Source organism: Pteropus vampyrus, unplaced genomic scaffold, assembly GCF_000151845.1.
Source record: "Pteropus vampyrus isolate Shadow unplaced genomic scaffold, Pvam_2.0 Scaffold4, whole genome shotgun sequence".
NCBI lineage: Eukaryota > Metazoa > Chordata > Mammalia > Chiroptera > Pteropodidae > Pteropus > Pteropus vampyrus.
The window spans coordinates 19,363,467-19,386,436 of record NW_011888785.1 but is presented as its reverse complement, the minus strand read 5'-3'; the positions used below and the strand labels follow the sequence as shown (position 1 = coordinate 19,386,436).

At 32.9% G+C, this 22,970-nt stretch overlaps 1 protein-coding gene across 3 annotated transcripts in view; it reads left to right on the top strand.

Annotated features, from left to right (window-relative positions):
- The window catches only part of RUNDC3B (RUN domain containing 3B), a 131,426-nt gene extending 108,456 nt beyond the window's left edge, over window positions 1–22,970 (top strand). For 2 of the 3 annotated variants that reach the window (XM_011364110.2, XM_023533405.1), the window contains 3 exons: window positions 6,755–6,901; window positions 14,045–14,163; window positions 20,514–22,970. In XM_011364110.2, the coding sequence (XP_011362412.1) occupies window positions 6,755–6,901; window positions 14,045–14,163; window positions 20,514–20,659 (412 nt within the window). In that variant the 3' untranslated portion in view covers window positions 20,660–22,970. The remainder of the gene's footprint in view (window positions 1–6,754; window positions 6,902–14,044; window positions 14,164–20,513) is intronic. The other variant, XM_011364123.2, reaches the window with a different exon arrangement.

Genomic DNA, 22,970 nt, shown 5'->3' with positions numbered 1-22,970 from the left:
AAAATACTGAGAAACATATTTCCTTCTAAATAGACATAAAGGATTCACAGTGAAATCTTTGGTGTTTATGATCAACCCAGAGTCTTATTGTGCTGTGTTGTACTGTACTTAGTTAAGATAAGCTAGCAATAATCATATAAAGAATAATTATAAACCTAGGAAAAATAAAGTGTTGTTGGAAAATTTCGTTCTTATATATAGTGCAAATTATGTATTTATAAGGTATATGAATTTTTCAGGCTTTAGCTAGTAGTGTCCACGGAATAAATTATAGTCATTGAATGTTTCTGTCATGCCAAGGAGGGTTTAATAAAAATTATTTTTCCTTTGAAAAATAAAACAGCTCTTTGAACCTTAACTGAAAACTATGCTGTTTTGTTTGAAACTATTTCACAGGACAGCTGGACTCCATATTTCATAGAGAGGTTTTGTGTTTATATATCCACAGTGTTTTGAATTTACATCCATCCATCAAAGATATGCTCAGGTGAGACAATTAAGGGTATGTTCAAAGAACTCATGAAATAATCCACTGAAAAATTAATACTGATATATATTTCAACATGTAAAAGATACATATAAAAACAATACTTTCAAATGAGATATTTTTATTTTTCAAGTAAAAGAACTTTTTACAAAAAGCAAGGCAAAGATCCTTCAAGGATCTAGAAGCCAATTATTGGGAATGGTAGAATATAATAAGAGGAGAATTTAAGTTGTACTTTCTGGACTCCCTCTTTTGAGGATGTTTATCATGAAAAAATGTAATTATAGATATTTTTAGGTGGTTTCTTCACATATTTTAAGTGTATATTTCACTGCCCACCTAATATATTACTTGATATTAATTTTCAATTTTTATGAAAATGCTATCTGTGAAATATTTTGTAGATTTAATTAAAAAGTTTAGATTAAAACTTAAATTGGGGGTAAGTACTGACAAAATAATAAAGCACTCTCAAAGTGTTTCAAATGTAGTGTTTTAAGTATGCAGTTGAAGTTACCAACTTAAAATAGGAAGTTATAACTACAAGATTTTTTATTCAAGACTCAAGCTAACCACAAAGAACAAACCTGTAATAGAAACACAAAAGATAAAAAGGATCAAAACAAATCACTACAAAAAATCATCAAGTAACAAAGGAATGCAGCGAGAGAAAAAGGGACAAAACTACTGTAAACACACACAAAAAAAACAATTAACAAAATGGCAATATTAAATCTATACTCATCAACAATTGCTTTAAATATAAATGGACTCACCAATCAAACTCACCAATCAAAAGGTGCAGAGTGACTGAATGGATTTTAAAAATAGGATCCATCGATATGCTGTCAACAAGAGACTCACCTAAGATTTAAAGATACACATAGACTATAAATGAAGGAATGGAAAAAAGGAATTTCATCCAGAAGGAAGCACGACAGCTATACTTACATCAGACAAAATAGACCAAGTTGAAAACTGTCCTAGAGTTGAAGGTCATTACATAATGATCAAAGGGTCAATTCAATAGGAAGGTATAACGAATATAAGTATATACACATCCAACATCAGATCACTTAAATATTTAAAACAAAGACAACAAAAAAACTGTTAGAACTAATAACAAATTCAGCAAAGTTGCAAGATACAAAATCAGCATACAAAAATCAACCATATTTCTATATAAAATGGTGAACTATCTGAAAAAGAAATTTTAAAAAGCCAATTCCATTCACAATAACAACAAGAATAAAATACTTAAGAATAAACTTAACCACAGAGGTGAAAGATTTGTACATTGAAAATTTAAATACATTACACATTAATGAAAGAAATTTAAAAAGACATAGATAAATGGAAAGGCCGCCTATGTTCATGGATCGGAAAACTTAAAATTGTTAAAATGTCCATATTACCCAGAGTGATATTCAGATTCAGTGCAATCACTGTCAAAATCCCAATGGCATTTTTCACAGAAATAGAAAAAAACAATCCCAAAATTCATATGGAACTACAAAAGACCCTGAATAGCCAAAGCAATTTTGAGAAGAACAAAGTGGGTGGCATCACATGTCTTGATTTCAAAATATATTATAAATTTACAGCAATCAAAAATGTATGGTCCTGGCATTAAAACAGACATATAGACCACTGGAACAGAATAGAGAGCCCAAATATAAATCCACGCATCTACGGCCAACTGATCTTTGACAAGGGTACCAAGAGCACACATGGAGATATACTCTCTTCAATAAATGGAGCTGGGAAAGCTGGATACCCATGTATAGAAGAATGAAATTGGACCCTTATAAGTTGTACAAAAATCAACTGAAAGTAGATTAAAGACATAAACATAAGACCTGTAACTATAAAACTATTAAAAAAATGTCAGAGGGGTCAAATATGTGGTGATAGAAAGAAATCTATGAGAGGTGAACACATAGTGTAAACATATATATATATATGCATATATATGTATATATATGCATACACATATATATGCATATATATGTATGTGTGTATATATACGTATATATACACATATATATACATATATATGCCTTACTGTTAAAGTGTGCAGCTGAAACTTACTGGATTTTGTTAACCGATGTCACCATAAAAAATTAAATAAATTTTAATAAATAATAAATAGATACCAGTAGCTCAGAAGATGAAAAAAAAATCAAGAAATAGCTTCTTGACATTGCTCTGGGCATTAGTTTTTTGGATATGATACCAAAAACACAGACAACAAGAGCAAAAATTTTAAAAATGGGATTGTATCAAACTGAAAAAAAGATTCTGCACAGCACAGCATCAGTTAACAAGTGAAAAGGCAACCTCCAGAATGGGAAAAATACTTGCTATCTTTCGGATAAGGAGTTAATATCCAAAATACATAAGGAACTCTCAAAAGCAAAAAAATAACCTAATTAAAAAATGGACAAACTTGAACAGAGATTTCTCCAAAAAAGACATAAAATAACCAACTGGTACGTGAAGATGCTCAACTTCACTAATTATCAGGGAAATGCAAATCATAATCATAATAAAATATTACCTCATACCTGTTAGGATGTCTGTTATCAAAAGACAATAGATGACAAATGTTGATGAGAATATGTCAAAAGGGAATGCTTGTACACTGTTGATGGAAATGTAAATTAGTACAGCTACTTTGGAAAACAGTATGGAGGTTCCTCAAAATATTAAAAATAGAACTATTTTATGACCTAGCAATCCCACTTCTGAGTATTTATCCAAGGAAATGAAATCAAGATGTCAAAGAGATATCCTCACTCTCATATTAATGTCAGCATTATTTACAGTAGCCAAGAAGTGGAAGCAACTTCAGTGTCCATCGACAGATGGATAAAAATGTGATACATCTATCACATTTTATATATGTATAAAAACCGTGTGCCTAGATACATGTTCACACACCATAATGGATTATTCACCTTTAAAAAGAAGGAAATTCTGCCATTTTTCAACATGGATAAACCTGGAAGACATTATACTAAGTGAAATGAACAAACGGAGAAAGACACTGTGTTGATCTCACTTATATGTGGGCTATAGAAGCATAGAATGAGGGGAAGGAGATATGTTGGTCAAGGGGTACAAAATTTTGGTAATGCAAAATGAATAAGTTCTGGAGATCTAATGTACAACATGACTATAGTTAACAATATTGTATACTTGAAATTTTCTAAGAGGTAGATCTTAAGTGTTCTCTTCACCAAAATAAAAACAAAAACATCTATAAGAGGTAATGGATATGTTAATTAGCTTGAGTGTGGTGATTATTTCACATTGTATACGTATATCAAATCATCAAGTTGTATACTTTAAATGTATACAATTTTAAGTTGTCAGTTTTACCTCAGTAAAACTGGGAGAATAAAAGATTGAATCATGGTTGTCTTTTTTAATGGCCAAATTCCTGAATAATTCTTATTGAAAATCTGAAAAGACATTAGCTGACTATCTAGCAATTTAGAGGTAGAAACCACAGGAAAGTTCTTAAAATTAGCTGTGATAAATATATTATTGCTACTTTCTTAGTAAATTAAATAAATTTCCTTTAGTGTATCTTTCTGTAGAAGTATTACCTTAAAAAGCGAGAATGTTAAATTGACTTGTATTATAAATATAAGTGACACATAGACTCTATCTCATATAGATTGATTCAGTTTATAGATGAGTTCAGTAACGTTAGCATTGATTAGAATTTTAATTAAAGTGAGATGCTAATTACCACATCCTTTACCATTAATTGCCACTGATTTTGCACTATGAAATAACAGTAATTATTGAATAATTTAAGATGAACCTATTTTTGAGCTTGGCCAAATGAGAAAAATATCCTCATTCTTCATATTAACATGAATTGGATTACTTTTGAGTAGGTCTTGAAGTTAACTGGTATATTTTGTTCTAAGGTAAGTAATAGGATTCTTTGATTTCAGGCAACCACAGCCATAACCAACTCTTATGCACCAAGGGAATTCGTTAGATTGATATCAGCACTCAGGAAATGGATAGAAAGACTGAAATAGTAGGCCTGGAAAGGGAGAAGCTGAGCTACTTCAGAGCACTGGAAAGTAGGAACTTTAAGAATGTCTCTGCTGGTATTTTTGGTCAGGACTCCATGGCCAGAATGACTAAACTGTTTTTTCTATTACTTGAGATAGACTCTAGCCAAGATTCAACATTCAGGAATGGGATTTTCAACCTCACTTAATTCACATGCCTGCCTCCTATTGTAGTGGAGAGGTAAAAGGAAGAGCCCTACGCAGGGGTCCTCCAGGAACTTTTCCTTTTCATAGTGACATGGCAAGTGCCAGGATTTTACTGTCTCTACATTCCTCATAAAAGGTGGAAAACAGATGTGGCATGGATGGAAACTGTGCCTAGTCAATACACTGAAATCTCTTACCTCCTGTTTCAGAGGACCATGCAGCTAACCACAGAAAACAATATCATTATGATTTCTAAACATAAAGGTCGAAAGACGATACCTTAATTTGTCTTTAGGCAAAAATTCTTCATGGGCAAAGGATGTATAAAACCTTTTATGAAACCTCAGTTGCTGTTTCCAGTTTATATAGTGTAAAACTTTTTACTTTCTAGAAAGAATATATTCTAAATTGGAGGTTGTTCAAGTACTTGTCATTAACTGAGTTCTACCAATGTCATTTCCACACAGATACATATTTGTCTTGCTCACATTCTGCTCTCAGTATTTCCTATAAGCCAGTTATGACATTGGAGTGGAGTTTTCCAGTGACATTCACTGGAGACCCTAGAGAGGGGTAATATGTGTAAAATCTAGTAAGAGAACCCAAAATAATGGTACTTTATTATAATAGATTCTCTGACCAGTAATCTCCATTTCTGCTTTACACAGTTTTTCTGTCAATCTTAATTTTTTCCTAATAACTCTTTACTGTTTTCATTAAAAGCAATGTTAAAGTATCTTGATAGTCCTTTAAAATTTTTTCAGTTCTTTTCCAGTGAAATGAAATCATTCGACCTACTCTAAAAGACTATGTTAATGAGATACATTCTCATAACTTCTGCCTGTTTCACTTGTATTTCGTTCTGAGAGAGAAGCTAGCGTTTACATCAGATATTTCTTGTGGACACAGAGGAACAAATATTTATAAATGCATGCAGATAACCCGGTAAAATCAGAAATATTCATATGTAGCCCATTAGAGATATATTAAATGGGGTTATTCCATTAGAATCATGTTCCCAGCCAGAGATGTGTGCAGGTTGATTTCCTCTAGTGCAGGATTGTCTTGCTAAGCACACAGTTGACTCTGCCACCCACAACGGGACTATTGTCTCTTAATAGTGGCAGACACATGTTCCTGCTTCTGAGCTGACGGCTCAGAAACATTGGTCCACTAACATCATAGACTCCTGTTGCCTATGTAGCATTTTAAGGTCTTTTAGAGGTAGAATAAGACCTTTGCAAATAGAATTATACTTTTATCTTTAACCACCAGTTCAAATGTCGAATTGGTATTGTGACAATGATCAGTTCGTTTGTGAAGTTGAAATTTGGCAAAAAGCTATCTTTTGCAAGTTCTTATTAACAAATAAGAGTTCTACAAAAATGAAAGGAAACCATGAATTGTTATAATGGCTTTATTCTGTAGTTGAAATATTTCCAGTGGATTATATTGTTCAGTGCAGTTTTGATTGACGTAATTATTTTCATGAAGATATATTAGTAGTCACCTCTATCAAAAACAATTACAGAAACCTCACGGATTTTTTATTTTATATTTTTCTGTATTAGTTTATTTTTAATTCATTTTAACTTTTTTACTGAGTTAAATTACTTTTATTGATTGGTGAAGTTTGAATCTAGGAAATCACACACATGAGATTTTTATTTTCCTTCATATTTTAACTAGCATCTGATAACTGAAAGCTTTAAGATATCACCATTGTTTTTTAGTTAAGATGTAAAATGCAGCTTGAGTCCTTTCGTCTTTCAGTAGTATCTCTGTGTAAAAGACAGGAAGTCTGAATTCACAAGAGATTTGTTGTAGCTAGCAGAGAAAGAAGGAGAAACATTTTGACAGGAAACAAGTCATAGTCCCAACTAGCCTTTTTGTAGTTTTGTTCACAGTCTGTTAACATACCATTTACAAAGATGAATTTTGGGGGCCTGAATTGATACCATTAGGTTCCTCTGCCATTGCAGAACAATGAAGACAAAAGCACTCACCATCTTAATATTCACAGGACTGTGCTAAAGAATAATGATTTAAGATCAAGACAAGAGTTAACTGCCCACCTCACCAACCAGTGGCCTTCCCCAGGAGCTCTGGATGTCAAAGCTGTTGCCTTGGATACGTTGCTTTACCGAAAACACAATAAACAGTGGTATGAGTAAGTGTAATACTTTTTTTTCCAACTAATTACAAATTTAGTTGTACCAAAACATATGACTATCCACTTTGGTTCTCAGTTATTCTTTCTGAATTCATTATTAGCTTAGAGCAAAAGGACTTAAGACTACTTTGGCTTGGTAAGTTTAGATTAAGGCAGTGATATGTTACTATTTTGAAGCCAAGGCACCCTGGGGAAGTAAAACATCTGAAAAATTACTATGCAGTATTGTACCAGGTACCTGCTTCTCCTTCAATTAATCTTCAGCCAGTCCTTCAGTTAAGTCCATGAATGCCTATTTGATGAGCTGTCTATTTCTGAATTCTAGCTTTGGTGTTTGCATTTGCCTTAGGATTAATTTTCCTGATAGTTAGAAAACACAAAATTTCATCTCATGAAAAGATAGAACATATTTAAATGTTCTTGGTGGGTCTGAAAGAGTTCTGTTAATTTTCAGTAAACCTAATTTTTGGTTTATAGACGATATAATCATTTCACCTATGGACCCGAAGATCCCTTTCACGTTTCTTAGTCCCAGCATTCAGAACTATGTCATTTAATCGTTTCTCAATGTTGAGAGAGCTGCAAAATCTTAGGCTGTCTGCCTTTAGGTAATCTTCATTTTGGAACTTGTAAATTGTATTACCTTCTTTTGGCTTTTAGCTACTTTTCCATCTTGATAATTTTTTTTTCAAAATCTTTATATTCCTATCTGTCTTTAGCTAATTTTCTGATTATTTTCCCTGCTCTCCCTCCAACCCCTTATGTTCTCTTTCTTCCCTTCCCTCTCTCTTTTCTCTCTTTCCTCTTTTTCTCTCTTCTTTTTTTTCTCCCCTCTTTTTCTTTCTCTGCTCTTCTTTTAGAGCCCTTGTTTTTAAATTTCACCGGTAGAGCTACACACTTCTTTCTGTGCTTCTTAGAGTGCCTTTCACTGGTAATTGATAGCCATACATTTCTACAAGGAATGTTTTAGCACAGACACAATTTCCACATGCTTTTACTCTGTGATTTTTTCATTTATCAAACATAGAACTCAAATTTGACCTTTTGTTAAATTTCTTGCTAGGGGCTTAATTGCTTATTTATTTATATTTTTGCTTCATTGATTGTTAGAGATAAGTAGGAAAATGTGAGCAGATGATTTACAGAATAAATCAGAACTCGCTTCAACATCTACTAAACCATGCTGCTTAGTATGATTCAAGGTGTTGACTGAGTCTTTCATAGATCGGAACTAATCCATGAAAATAATTTTTTCTTTTATACCCATGTAAAAGTTATGTATAACTAGAATATATATTTTTTATACTGATATATAATTTTATCTTTCAGTAGCATATTTAATTAATGGAAGACTATAATGGAAGAATATTCATATATTTGTATATCTAATTCATGACTGAAAAAACATATAGCAATACTTGGTACACTTATCTTGTCTACATATAACATATGAGATGTTCCTGTTTTTTTAACTGCAAAATATTACAACTTTAAATCTTGACAAGTTAAAAGTCTAGTAACTATGTCTTTTTATTGCCGTATCTATGTTATCACTTTAGTGAGAGGTAAAATATTTTTGTCAAAAGACATGTGTATACCCAACCTACCTACAGAGCTACCTCTTCAGAAATCAATGAGGAATCTAAGTGGATAATTTATTTGTAGTTTACTTTTGCATGTAATAATAAGTGACTGGTTTTTATAAAATATTATAGTGGCAACAAAAGTATTTGAAGTCTCAGAAAAGAAAGCAGTGAAACTGTTCATCTGTTTAGCATGGATCCAGATTTTATATGTGACACAGTTCCTCTATTAGTTTAAGAAGGAACACCCTTTCCCTCCCAGCATCGTCCCTTAATCTGATCTGACCTCAGATGGTGGTATTGCTTTTAGATGGTCTTACTGCCAAACTGATATCCCTAAACAAACTTATATCCCTAAGTGTGCAGCGAGGGTGTGTGATAGAGAGATCACTGGACCTAGAGTTTAAGTCATGACTTATAAATAATCTCTGCTACTTACTTGTTGTGTAACACTAAGCAACACTTTCTCTTCTTACCTTTTGTTTCTGCATATGCAATACTGGGGATAATGCCTATTTTAAAATAATTGTAAGGGTCATATGGAGTAATAAATTGTCTGGCACTTAATAATTTCCCAATAAATCTTTTATTTATTTATACTCTATATAATCTTTCTTATTTATACTGTCATATAAACTTGTGTCTTTCATGTTTGGAGAATATATACTAACACAACATCCCAAGCTCTACTTTCTTAAGAGTTTGTAAAACCTTATGCAAAATTATAATGACCAGCGAGTCCCCAATTGTTCTGAATAAATAATTACAACTTTTTCATGTAAAAATAGAGACTTTGGATTTTTAGAACAGAGTAGTGCTTTATAAATCATGTGTGAAACAAATCATAGCTTTTCATCAGGATCTAATTTTGCACTCCTCAAATTTATGATCTAAGCCAAAGCTCTTGAACTAACCTGATCACTAATTCTTCTTTGTTTGACTAATATCTTAAGTTCAATATACATTTATTGAAAGCCTACAAATTATGGAAGAGGTAACCAAAACAACTTTAATAAAGAACATTAGCTCTCTTGTTTTTAGAGAAAGAAACTGACCCTATAATGAATCATCATATTTTTATTATAATTATAATTTCTTCCTAAGAATTTGGGATGTCTATAGTTATTTATTTTTACATAGAGTTATTTCTTTAGGAGCTCTGTAACTTCATTTGCCCAGTTAGCTTTGAGAAGAAAGAGCATCCTGTTGGATTTAATGAATTTTTTGGATTTGTTGACATTTTAAAAATAAATATTTTTCATTTACAGTTGACATTCAAAATTAGTTTCAGGTGTACAACATAGTGGTTAGACATTTTAACATAAGTTACGAAGTGATCCCCCCACTATGTTTAGTACCCATCTGGGACCATATATAGTTATTACAACATTACTGTATTCCCTATGCTGTACTTTATATCCCTGTGACTATTTTGTAACTGCCACTTTGTACTTAATCGCCTCACCTTTTCCACCCAACCCTCCAACCCTCTTCTCGTCGGGCAACCATCTAAAGGTTCTCTGTATCTATGAATTTTTCTGTTTTTTTTGTTTGTTTGTTTTTTAGATTCCAGATTTAATTGAAATAGTATGGTATTTGCCTTCCTCTGTCTGACTTATTTCACTTAGTTTAATTAATACCCTCGAGGTCTGTCTATGTTATCACAAATGGCAAGATATTCTTTTTATGGCTGAATAATATTCCATTGTATACATATACCATATTTTCTTTTATCTTTTCATCTATTTCTTAAAATGAGCCATTGGATAACTTAGCTATGTTGTCACCTACTCAAGGACACCTTTCATAACTGAATATCTTAAATTTTTCTATTTACTATACTGTTTATGAAACTTAAAAAATTTCCAGTTTATTTCTTGATTATTTAGCCCTGGCAAGATTAGTTATGCTGGATTTTATATCTTTTATTTCAAACATAGGAATATCATATTAAAAATTTTAAGCATTATAGCATTATTGGCATACTGTAAAAACTCAATAAATAAGTATATGAAGTACATTCCTTTAACACACAAATACTTTATTTTTCCAATAAGTTCTGTTTTAATATGTTTCTTTATATGTAAAGTCTAGGTCACATGATCTTATTAGCTACAGGTCATATAATCTTGTTAGATTTTTGTCTAACCTACTCATTCCCACCCCACAAGATCAGTTTTATTGTCATCATATTTATATTTTCTACTTTAGCTCTTTCAGTCTTCCAAGTTTATCATTGTTTCCCAATTTCACTATTATGTACAAAATTATTGAGGATTATGAGCTTTTAGATGCCCTTCATGATCTCTTTAGGCTAATTTTTCTTAATGACTTCTGAGGGTTAATCAATTTAGATGTATTAGAGGTTGTCCTTTCCATATGTGTCTTTCTAGTATGTTTGGAGGAAGACTGCCTAAAGCACTGAGGCTGCAGAAATATTTTACAGTTTGTAAATTTCATATTGACCCGATTCACATATATATCCTTCTCTTTCAGGCTCCTTTGCATCTTTACATTGATTTTAGTAGAGTATATAGACACTCTGCTATCACATTCTGCTATCTGCTTATTTCGTTCCTTAAACATGAAAATCAAACCAAGAATAAAAAGAATAGTACAACTCTGTTTTCATGCACATTTATTTGCCTCTGAGTATATATACATTGTTCATGTATTTGTTTTTATTTCATGCACGTGGATAATGTTTCCTGTGCATCACACTCTCTGCTGTCCAATGACTACCAGATAACGTAAATTATTACTGACCTCAATACATCTATTGGGCAAATAAGTGATGTAGATTATCCATATCATTACTTCTGATCACTGCTATAAAGTGTGAGATTGTAGAAAAATTGACTAATATGTGAATTCAGCCCTATTTCTCACTTTCCTTTTAGTTTGCCTTTATTTTGTACTCAATTCTGTATACTGAAATTTGTATTTGAGTGATTTTTTAAATGTTTAAATATATATTGAATGCAGTGGATTTTATTATGTCCCAAATGCCCATGACGTATAATTCCTGCAAGTTTAAATTATATTTAACAATGTATGGCATAGATTAAACTATAAACTTTTATGTAGTCATAGTACATGACTTACTATCGTGGGTTCTTATTTTGATTAAACTATTACCATTTTGAAAGTTTCTCTGAGAAATAGTGATCGATTGTTAATTGGTCTGTGTCTGGTGGGTTACATTTAAATCTTACAGTGTGATGTTAATGAGTCTAGAATTCTAAGTTCGGATTTAGCCACTGACCTTTTAAAGACAGAACTCCCAGAGACAGTATTACTCCATGACAACGTATTTGTCATATGGAGTTTCCAATTGCATTGGAAATCAGGTAAGAATGTAGAAACCCAACCCATCTTTGTCATTAGTGAAAGCAGCTGAACTAGATTTCACCCAGATAGTGGGTCTATAGTCAGTTTCATGAAAGGAAGATACCGTACAGCACTGCTCTTACCATCTTATGAGTAAGGTGCTTAATTTAGATGTGGAACTTATATCATTGCTGCAGAGCAGTGTTGTCTACCAAATTCTATTTCTGTATGCATTGGCATTTGGTTAAGTAAAGCCTATAGTCTCAAGAATTGTTCACTAAAAGTGACAAATTAAAGTGTAGACAGGTCCCAGAATCATTTTGAATTTGGAAGTGTGATATTCTAAAAGGAATGTCAGTATGGCACGCAGAAAGCTCATTTTGTGTTGCTGTTATCAGAGGCTGTGTTAACAAGCTTTCCTTCCTCAAGAGCGTGAGAGTCCCTGAGATTACTATAAATGTGTGCCGTCAAGCTCTCGGTCCTTACAATATTCCAAGGAATTCTAAGTGTTTTTTGTTTGTTATCTTTTTGTTTGCAAATACTTCTATGTATGATTTTTAAAGCAATATTAACAAGTTTCCTATGATGAAAAGTTAGTGTCAGAAACTCACTTTAAACCATTCCATGCCTTCTACCTATTAGGTAGAATTTGGAAAATACTTTATAATTTCCCTTAATTCTTGTGTTCCTGATTTCTTCTATAGATAAGTAAATTAACATTTTAATGGAAATCAAGTGAAATTTGCAGTGATTTGATTAAATACTGTAGTATAATTTACATGGTCTATCTCAGCAAGCAAGGCTGTTCTTTAAGAATATTTTCTAATAAAATAGGAATCCAAATCTTCCTATACTAGAGAGGAGATAGCATAGTAGTTAAGGGTCCAGAATTAGAGCCAGGCTCAAATTTAATCTCTTTGTTCAAATTTAATCTCTTTGTGCTCCAGTTTCCTCTGCTATAAAGTAGGGTTAGTAATAATTCCGACTTCTTAGGGTAGTTGTGAGGATTAAATAAATATATATAAAATATGTAGAATAGTGCCTAGCATTTGTTAAGTGCTGTATATTATCATTTTTAATTACATGTTGTGCAGCTCATGTACATGTTATTATAATTATCGAAAATTTCCTAGAGTAGAACTTCCTGTTACTTAAAAATGTAAGAAATTTTATGCTCTCAACATTTGAAAAGTCATCATGTTATAAAGTGAGAACACTGCTTGCACTATAAGCTAGTAGTTATTCTATCACCTCATTTCTTAGAGGAAAAAAGATACCCATTGTATATATCCCCCATACTTAATATATATATACATTTGATAAATTTATAAGTCTGCTCTTGCAAGTAAGCATAAAGAATAGCTGTGTAATAGATTTCAATTATATATGCTTTCCTATAACATTATAATAGAATATATGACATTGCTAAGAAATTAGATAGGGTTTGACTCCCTCGGGAAATAAATGTTGAACCTAAGAATCATATTTGTTTTCCTGGGTCATTTGTATTTGGAAATAACAATGAATTCTGTTCTCTTACTTGAAATGTCAGTAACACCAAAGTTGCATATGTCTTTTTAGTTGGTTTTATCCTGACAGAAAAAAATAAGGACAGTTTAATAATAAACTTTCATTAACTTTCCATTTATAACAGATTTTCCTGAAAATGGGTTCACAACTGCAAATAGATGAGGGAAAGAGGTTAATTATTTTAATGGCATATTAACACAAAAGAGGTATTTTATTACACAGCACTTTTTTTAAGTTTCTAAATTATAGGAATTTATAATAATTTGTTATAATAACCACTTGTAAAATATCAAGGCATTGATGAATTCTTAAGTGCTTAGGAGACACTAGATTATGATAATGTCAATTTTGATTCTGCGTTAAGTATAATCTGTAGATTTTTCTGCTCTTTTGACAACTAATAACCAGAATTCCCTATTTCCTAACCAGCTGGATACTCAGAAATTGGTGTAAGGATTTAAAGTTGTTTGAAAAATTGTTTTCTTTTCCATTTTCAGTGGATTAAACAGAGATTTAAAAGGGTTGAGGTAAAGTATAATGGAGATCCTATTGCAGCCTTGATAAAGTTTAGAGGAAAAATTGGGGAGAAATTAATCAGATACTCAATAAATTGAAGAAAACCAGAAAAGAGTATCTCTAGAAATTATTTTTTGTGTGTGAGAAGAAATTCAAGTAGTATTATACCCTTGTTTTACAGAAAAAGTTATCAAAGTCTTGACCAGTTATCAGCTGAAGTTAGCCTTTCTCAGACTTCACTGGATCCAGGTCAGTCACAAGGAGATGGAAAACAAGACACATTAAATTCAATCAGTGAAGGTAAGGAAAAAAATTCTATTTGAAAATTACTTTTTCCTGCACTATTATACTTTGGTTGCTGAGGATTGCTGAAGAATAATAGTGATATTTCTGTGAAGCATGCTAAGGATGAAGTTGCCATTATTAAAAATGGCCTGTTCTTGTTTTTTTCTTGTGTTTGTGGCAAACCTTGAAAGACTGCCTAATTTTTTATTTCCTCACTTCCTGTACTCCTTTCATCTCACTCCAATATGGATTTTGTGTCTCTACTGTTTAATGAAATGATTGATATGTATCAAAGCAATTTAACCACTGCCATATTGATTGCTAAAGTCAGTTCTCCAGCTTCTCTATTAAACACCTCAGCAGCTTTTGATCCAATTGACCACTTCCTCTTCTTGAGTTACTTTTGGTACCTTGCTATTGAGTATTCAGAAAAACTTGAGGAATAAACCTAAGAGTTTTCTTTTTCCTATTTACCGCTTTCAGCTGTGCTCTATCAACCACGTTTCCCCTTGAGTTGTACCTTCCTGAACAGTATCTTGGTCCAATTCCATAACTTTCCAAGCCACTTTCAATGATCGCATTTCAGTTTTCAAGACTCAAGCTATTCATTTTTAAACTTCAGTAGCTTAGTTGGTTCCAAGTTCTTTTCTTTCCCGCCCCCAGCATAGGTCAGAGCTGTGACTCTAGCCCTTTGGATTGGACTAGTGTTTGTACTATATGGTGCTCACATCTTTTCTCTCTCCTTCTGCCCAGTTCTACATCTGCCGCTCTGTGTGAGCTGGGGAGAGGCAGTTTCTTACCTCAGGGGACCCTGCATTCTTCTATGCCTCCAATTTCTTCCTTGTCTTCTCCATTGCAATAAATGGCACCACCATAGGCATTATCGTAGATTCTACTTTTTACCCTTACAACTGCCTATCAGTTTATTAGCAAGTTCTGTCAGTGCCTTCATACAACATGTGCTATATACATTGATGTATCATCATCTCCATTACTGTAACCCTAGTTTATGCCACCTGGAGCAAGCCTGTTGAACGAACGGACTACTGCCACAGCTTTTTCATTGGCTTTCATCTCTCATTCTTGCCCCCTCATAGTCCATTTTCCATACAGCAATCACCAATCTTTGAAAACATAAACCAGAAAGTATTATACCCCTACTTAAAATTCTGCAATGGCTCTCAATGACAATCATAATAAAATTCAAGCTACTTATTACAGCACCATAATTGTTGATAGAAAAGGGTGAGAACCTGTCATTTTTTTCAAGGAGCACTTATTAAACCTCTCATATGACAGGTACTACGCTAGTAACTACTAGTAGCTACCGTATTTCATCAAATCTAACATGCCTTGGGTCTTAGGATACACCATTATTTTATGTACCACAGAAAAAGAAAAAGAAAATGCCAACAATTAAACTATAATGCATTTCCATATCTCTTAGCATTTTTCATATTTATTTTAAGAGCTCTTATAGACCTAAGTGAAATAAATCACAGAAAAAGTTGAAAGCTATATGATTTCACTTAATGTGGGATATAAAACTGAAAGCAGCAAATGAACATAACAGAGATTTATGGACATGGACAACAGTTTAGTGCTTCCTAGAGGGAAGAGCGGCGAGGTAAATAAGGGTAAAAGGGGTCAAATATATGGTGACAGGAGAAAATTTAACTTTGGGTGGTGAACGCACAATGCAATATACAAATGACATACTACTGAATTGTACACCTGAAATCTACATGATTTTATTAACGAATGTCACCCCAATAAATCTAATTTAAAAATAAAAATAACTTGTTTTAAGAACATTTGAGATGTTGCTTCCTAGCATATGTCATCAGTTTGGCTCAAATAGACTTATACAGATTTTTTAAAAACCCAACAAACTGTAATTCACATAACATAAAATTCACCATTTTAAAGTGTGCAATTTAATGGTGTTTAGTATATAGTCTTGCACTGCTTAACAATGGGGATACGCTCTGAGATAGTGTCGTTAGGCAGTTTCATCGAGTGAGCATCATTGAGTGCACTTACACAAACCTAGATGGTGCAGCCTACAACACACCTAAGCTACATGGTACAGCCCGTTGCTTCTAGGCTACAAGCCTGTGCAGCATGTTAAAAACCAAAACAGATTAAATCAAGCACAAGAGAAAATGATACAATCAAGAGACACAGTAAACATGAGATATATGAGGCTGCTGCCAGAGTAACACAGCCTACTGTTTTACAGCTGTTCTTATAACTAGAAAGAGTATACTTTATAACAATGAAAAGTAAATACATAAGCCAGTAACACTGCTGTTTATTATCATTGAGTTCCATGTATTGAACATAATTGTATGTGCCATATACTTTTATAGAACTGACAGCTCAGGTTTACACCAGCATCACTACACAAGTAATGCTTTGTGCTAAGAGATATGACAGCTATGACATCAATAGGCTGTAGGAATTGTTTTTTTCAGCTTCATTATAATCTTATGAGACCACCGGTGTACATGCAGCCTGTTGCTGACTGAAATATTCATGTGTGGTACATGACATAATTATGACAATCACTACTACTTAATTCCAGAACATTGCTATCACCCAGTAAAGAAGCCCTGTACTTATTAGCAGTCAACCCCAATTCCTCCCCACCCCATCCCTTGGTAACTACTAATCTACTTTGTCTTTTTGGATTTGTCTATTCTAGACATTCATATAATGAAATCATACAATATGTAGCCCTTTTTGTCTGGCTTGATGTTTTCACAGTTCACCCACGTTACAGCATATATAAGTGCTTCATTCCCTTTTATGCCCAAATAATATCCCACTGTTTGGATATACCGCAATTGATTTAGCCATTCATTAGTTGCTTAGATTGTTTCTACTTTTGTGCTATTAATAATGCTGCTATGAACATTCATGTACAAATTCTTATGCGAACACACAGTTTTACTTCTCTTGGGGATATAACTAGAAATGGAATTGGTTAGATCATGTTCAACCATCTGAGGAACTGCCAAAATGTTTTTCAAAGTGACTACCATTTTACAATCCCACCACCAATGTAGGTTGCAGTTTCTCCATACCCTCACGAATATTTGTTATTCTTTTATTATAGCCATCCTAGTGGGTCTGAAGTGGAACTTCATGGTTTTGATTTGCACTGCCCTAATGAGTAATAATGTTGAGCATCTTTTCATGTGTTTATTGGCCATTTGTATATCATCTTCAGAGAAATGTCGCTCAAATCCTTTGACCATTTAAAAATGTCATTGTCTTCTTATGGTTGAGTTGTAATAGTTCTTTATGTACATGTATATTCTAGATAGTAGAACCTTATCTATGATTTGCAAGTATTTTGAGGGATTTTTCTTTTCGCTTTCTTGCCAGTGTTGATTCAGTTTTCAATTTTTATGAAGTCCTGTTTATCTAGTTTTTCTTTTGTTTTTGTTGTCACATCTAAGAAATCATTGCCTAATCCAAAGTCATGCAGATTTACACCTGTTTCAAGAGGTTATAGTTTTAGATCTTTTAGGTCTTTGATCTATTTGGAGTTAATTTTTTGTATTTTGTTTATGGTGTGAGCTAAGTGTACAATTTCATTCTTTGGCATGTGGATATTCAGCTGATTCTGGACGATTTGTTGAAAAGACTTCTTTTCCCCCATTGAGTGGTCCTAGAACTCTTGTTGAAATATATTACATATGTGGGTTTATTTTTGGATTCTTAATACTGTTTTGTTGGTCTATATGTCTCTGCCAATGCCACATTATCTTTACTCTAGTACCACACTGTCTTGATTGCTGTAGCTTTGTAATTAAGTTTTGAAGTCAGGATGTGTGAGTCTTACAACTTTGTTCTTTTCCAAGATCGTTTTGGCTATTTAAGGTCCTTTGCATTTCCATATGAATTTTATAATCAGCTTGTCATTTCTTAAAAAAAAAAAAAAAAAAAAAACCAGGGAATTAAAATTTTGAAGAGGATTATACTGAATCTGTTGGGATCAATTGGGGAAATATAGCAGTTACTCTGTGGTTGTCAGTGTGTAACTCTTGCACTTTGGTTATATTCCTGAGTATTTTATTCTTTCAGATGCTATTATAAATGAGTTGTTTTCTTATTTTTATAATTGTTAATTACTTTAGACGTTATGCATAGATTTTAAAATTTTACTTCCCTATAATACGGAAAATAAAAGTGAATCGTCAAGAACTTCATCTTCAGTCTATATTTTCTGAGTCATTTTTGTGACTCAAAATTGTCAGTGACTATGCCTTTCCTCACAATATCACCCTCTGCCAACAGTGAACCATTTCCTAAAACAATACTCCACTGTTGTAGGGATTTCTTTCAAATTACCAACAAATACCCTGCACATTTTTACACAGATATTTTCCTATTTGCCTACTTTATAGTTTCATTTTCATCGTTAAATCAAATGGTTTTGCAAGTTTAACAGCTTCTCATCAAAGGCAACAGTTCTGTAACAAATTGATGTTTGACCTCTTAACAGAAATCCTGCATGATGCATGCATGAATCAGTCACACCAATTGCTTGTTGCTTCAAAATTTACTTGATCTATTCTGAGGACTTTCTTCTGCCTTCAGTTAAGTGCTTGGCAAGTGATAAGCAATCCTTTGCAGATGTCATCAAGCCTCATCTACTTGCAGGGTTTTCCCCTTTTTTATGAATTTGTTCTCAAGCACTTTGTTTTGTTTTATAGGTATGAACTGCAGTATTTCTTGTTAATATTTGTTTCAGTGATATGAAATTTACATCCTGCTTTTCTCATGCTTTTCTATGAACAAACAACTATTATTTTTAAGGGCAAATTATCTTGTACTGTTTTTGAAAGCATTTTAAGCAGCATATAAACAGGCAACTCAATGATACCTATGTGAACACATGTGATCAAGTTCATGCATGTACAGGCAAAAACAACTATGTCACAACTGCCTCTTGGCCAGCTACAACTTCAACACACATTGGTTCTAATAGTTTAAAATTTTATTGCACAAAATGATGACCATCCCTTTTCTTGACCATAGATCACAAAAAAGTCCTTGCACAACAGCTTAATATAATTTTCCTTATATTTATGGGTTTGATAGTGGCTGAAGAATCTTTTTAGGCATTCCTTAAAATTAGGATACATATTTATTGCCTCTCTGGTTCCTCACTGACACTTTCCTTCCCACTCCAAACTTTTCTTTCTTAGAGTTGGTTATCTTGCCACTCACTTACCAGTTCTCAAAATCTATTGAGTCATTCATGGCTCTTCTCACCTAACATTTTGCCTTCACCAAGCACTACTTTATTTCCCTCAAAATCATGCTTCACAGAGCCCTCAAGTACTTAAAATACAAATTAACCATGCAATCCCCTTATGAAAAAGGCCTCAGTGGCTCCCTACTATGAGTATGACCAAGAATATAGTCTCTGAATTCAGAAGACTTGATTTCAGGTCACACTACAAACTTATAATGGTTACAATTTTCAGGCTCTTTAACATGAACTCTAAAGTCTTCTGTGGTCTTTATCCATCCCTCTAGTCTCATTTCTTGCTTGTAGCTCCCTGAACCTTGGGTGGTAATTCTCCCCTCTGTGCCTCTGTCCATGTTGGTCCTCTGCAGAGCCTCTGCTGGTTCCTGCCTCCTTGGGTATGCATGCCCACTGGATTCAGTTCGGTGGTCATTTTCTCCCTTGAAACTTCTCTAATTGCCCCTAACCCATACCTTCTGATTCGGTTTGGATACTTCCCCTCTAGGCCTCCATAATGCCCTTGACTTACAGTTCTCACTACACTAACTGCATTTTATTATAATTTTGTTTGTATATGTTTCCACCATATATTAAATTCCCTATAGACAAGAAGTGGTTTTAAAAATTATCTTTTATCACAATGCCTTGCACATAGAGGAAGCCCATTGACTTCTCACAATAACATTTGTAGCAGCACCATCTCAAGACTTGTGGAGTTTAGATTCCATATCAATACACTTAAAATAAAACTGACCTTTCTTGCTATTAAACAAAACCCATTTTCTGCTCCTGATGGCTAATTTGTTTCTGCTAGGAACTATCACTCTCCCAGTCATCTGGGCTAGAAAGTTTTGTTAATTTTGACAAGTTCTTCCTCCCATGTCAATTAATTGCTTTGAAAATATTAACTCAGATTTTAATATACTTATTTTTTAATCCATTATTTTACATGTGTTTACGTATATGTATATATGTATTAGTAACTGTTAACATGACAATATTCAAGAATATGCAATATTAGGTAAAATAGGAAGTTTTTAGCTTCTTATTGGTATCATTGTTCAAAGTAAATTAAATGTTATTTTATCCTAATTTTCAGGTAAAGAAGATACTCCCTCATTACTCGGTCTCTGTGGGTCTCTAACATCAGTGGCAAGTTACAAATCTTTAACAAGCCTAAAATCTAATGACTATCTTGCAAGTCCTACAACAGAGATGACAAGTCCAGGCCTAACTCCATCCTGAACATTTTTATGTAAAAGCCAAAAAATTTTATGTTGCAAATGTTCTATTTATATAAGTTTGACTGCTGGGAGAACCTTCGGAGTTTTATATTGTTCTGGCACATGTCTGGAATTTTATTGCTTACATTAGAGAGTTCAGTCCACTCCAAGTAAAATTTTGAGTGAAAAAAAAAATGATCCTGCCACTTTTCATTTTAAAATTATATTTGTCACTGAGGAAGTTTAAAATAGGCTTAAAAAAAAAAACTTTCAAAGATCCTCTAAATCAATAATCCATTGCAAATTGTACATATTTATTTATTCACCTGATTTTCAAATGTTTAAATATATCATAATTGCCAGAGACATAGTTCAAGGTTTATTCCAGAGACTTATTTTCTTTCACTCTTTTCTGCAGTGATTAAAATTTCTAAAAATGACTTGCCAATTTCACTTTTTATTAATTTCTTTCTAGGTTCTAATGTTTAAAAGCCTTGTTTTTAACATGAGAATGTCCTGACTGTCCTCATCTGCAGTTTCACAGTGGCCGATTCAGTTGTTCTTTAACAATTATCATTTGGTATCAACATCTCCCTTAACATTTTATAAATTTTATAGGAATGGGCCTTTAGGCAGTTACTAAATTTGTTAGGGTCATAGGGAAAGTATTTTACAGTATTTCAGGCCATTTAAGTAAAATGAATAAATATCTTGTTTTCTCAAAATTTTCTTAAAAGGTTTACCAATTTAAAAATATGATCAAATATGCCATAAAATTGGAAACATTAAAAAATGTAGAACAGATGTTAAAAAAAGTTTGATCAGGAAAGATGTCAAGATCAGTTAAGTATTTGAGAAGCTTTTAAATTAAGATCAGTAGGGTAATCACCATACTTAATGTCTGGCATACAGTGCTATTTTTTCTCTCATGTGTGCAACAATGAATTGTATCATGTATGTTTTATAGCTTGTCATTAATCATGTCATAATCTCATGTTAATGTTAAAAATCTCTGCACTTCTACGGGTTAAAAATGTTTTCTTTTTTAAAAAAGCTATGAACCATATTTAAATGTTTCTGGAACTATACATTTCGTCCCTAAAAATTCCACCATATTGAAAGAGAAAATGTATTAAGTATATTTTCTATAGTAAGTAATATGAGGAAAACATGATCAGTTGTGCCAAAGAAGTTTTATACATTGTTTACATTAAGAGGCTACAATATTTATTGGAGACTTCGTGTGCTGTTTTTATTAATAAAACATTACATTCAAACTTAGTAGCTTTGACCTATAGGAAGAATGTTCCTCCTAATGCAGTTTTTATTGAGAGGAGGCAAGAAGTGGTGAACTTATCACATTCATTCTTTGTATCAGAAATGTAGGAGTGTGGTGGTTCTCTGCAATCTTTAGAACTTAATTCTCATCATTTGGAATTTAAGGTAACAGTAACAAGGCTAGTCTCATTTGTAAGGCAGTTCAAACAGTGTCATTTCATGGACAAAGGAGGCCTGGAAGCCCTTAAAATAAGTTATCTTAGATGTACCAAAACTTACTCAGAGCTTTATTCTTTTAGCTTAAGGCTTTACTTGTAGAAATGCAAATATTCTTGAAATGGTACCTTTACTATCTTAATTCTGTATACCACATTGTGAGTGAGGTATCCAAAGCAGTTTTTACTCAGCACGGGAGATAAAGCGAAGGTATATGGACAATGGAAACCTTGGGAGGCGGTAATGAGAAATTAGTTGAGGGGAACTTCAAAACTTTTAGGCTAGCCTTAAGCACTATTGCTGCTTTCCTAAGAACTATCAGAATGTTTAAATGCTTTATCATTCGTGGTTAACTCTCAACTTGACATTATCCTTTAATAATTTTAAAAAATCACTTAAAATTTTTCCATACATTTTTATAACAGTTATTTCAAGATTCCATAATTGATAAACTTTTTCAGGTTTATCTAATGTATACAGTAAGTTGTGCATCTTAACATGCTGCTAAATGCAGATTTAAACATGACATCTGAGGATCATGACTTTTCCTCCTTTCTTGGAGCTCTTGGTATAAAGTTAATCTGCTAATGTGAATTCAGGTTTCCACAGTTCCTTTCACAGTAGTTACAGAGGTAGTTTGTTAATGTGTGCATGAGGAAACAACTTATGTCTCAACCTTTAGTTTTAGGTGGTGTTTACTGTTCACTGACCCTCCCCAAAATAGAATGCTGAATTACATGCTAATATTTCCACGTGTATTTTGTTGCCTTGATGTATACTTGTTGCACGTATATTAAACATTTTGTACCATGAATCTGGAGTCTTATTTAATCCTTGAC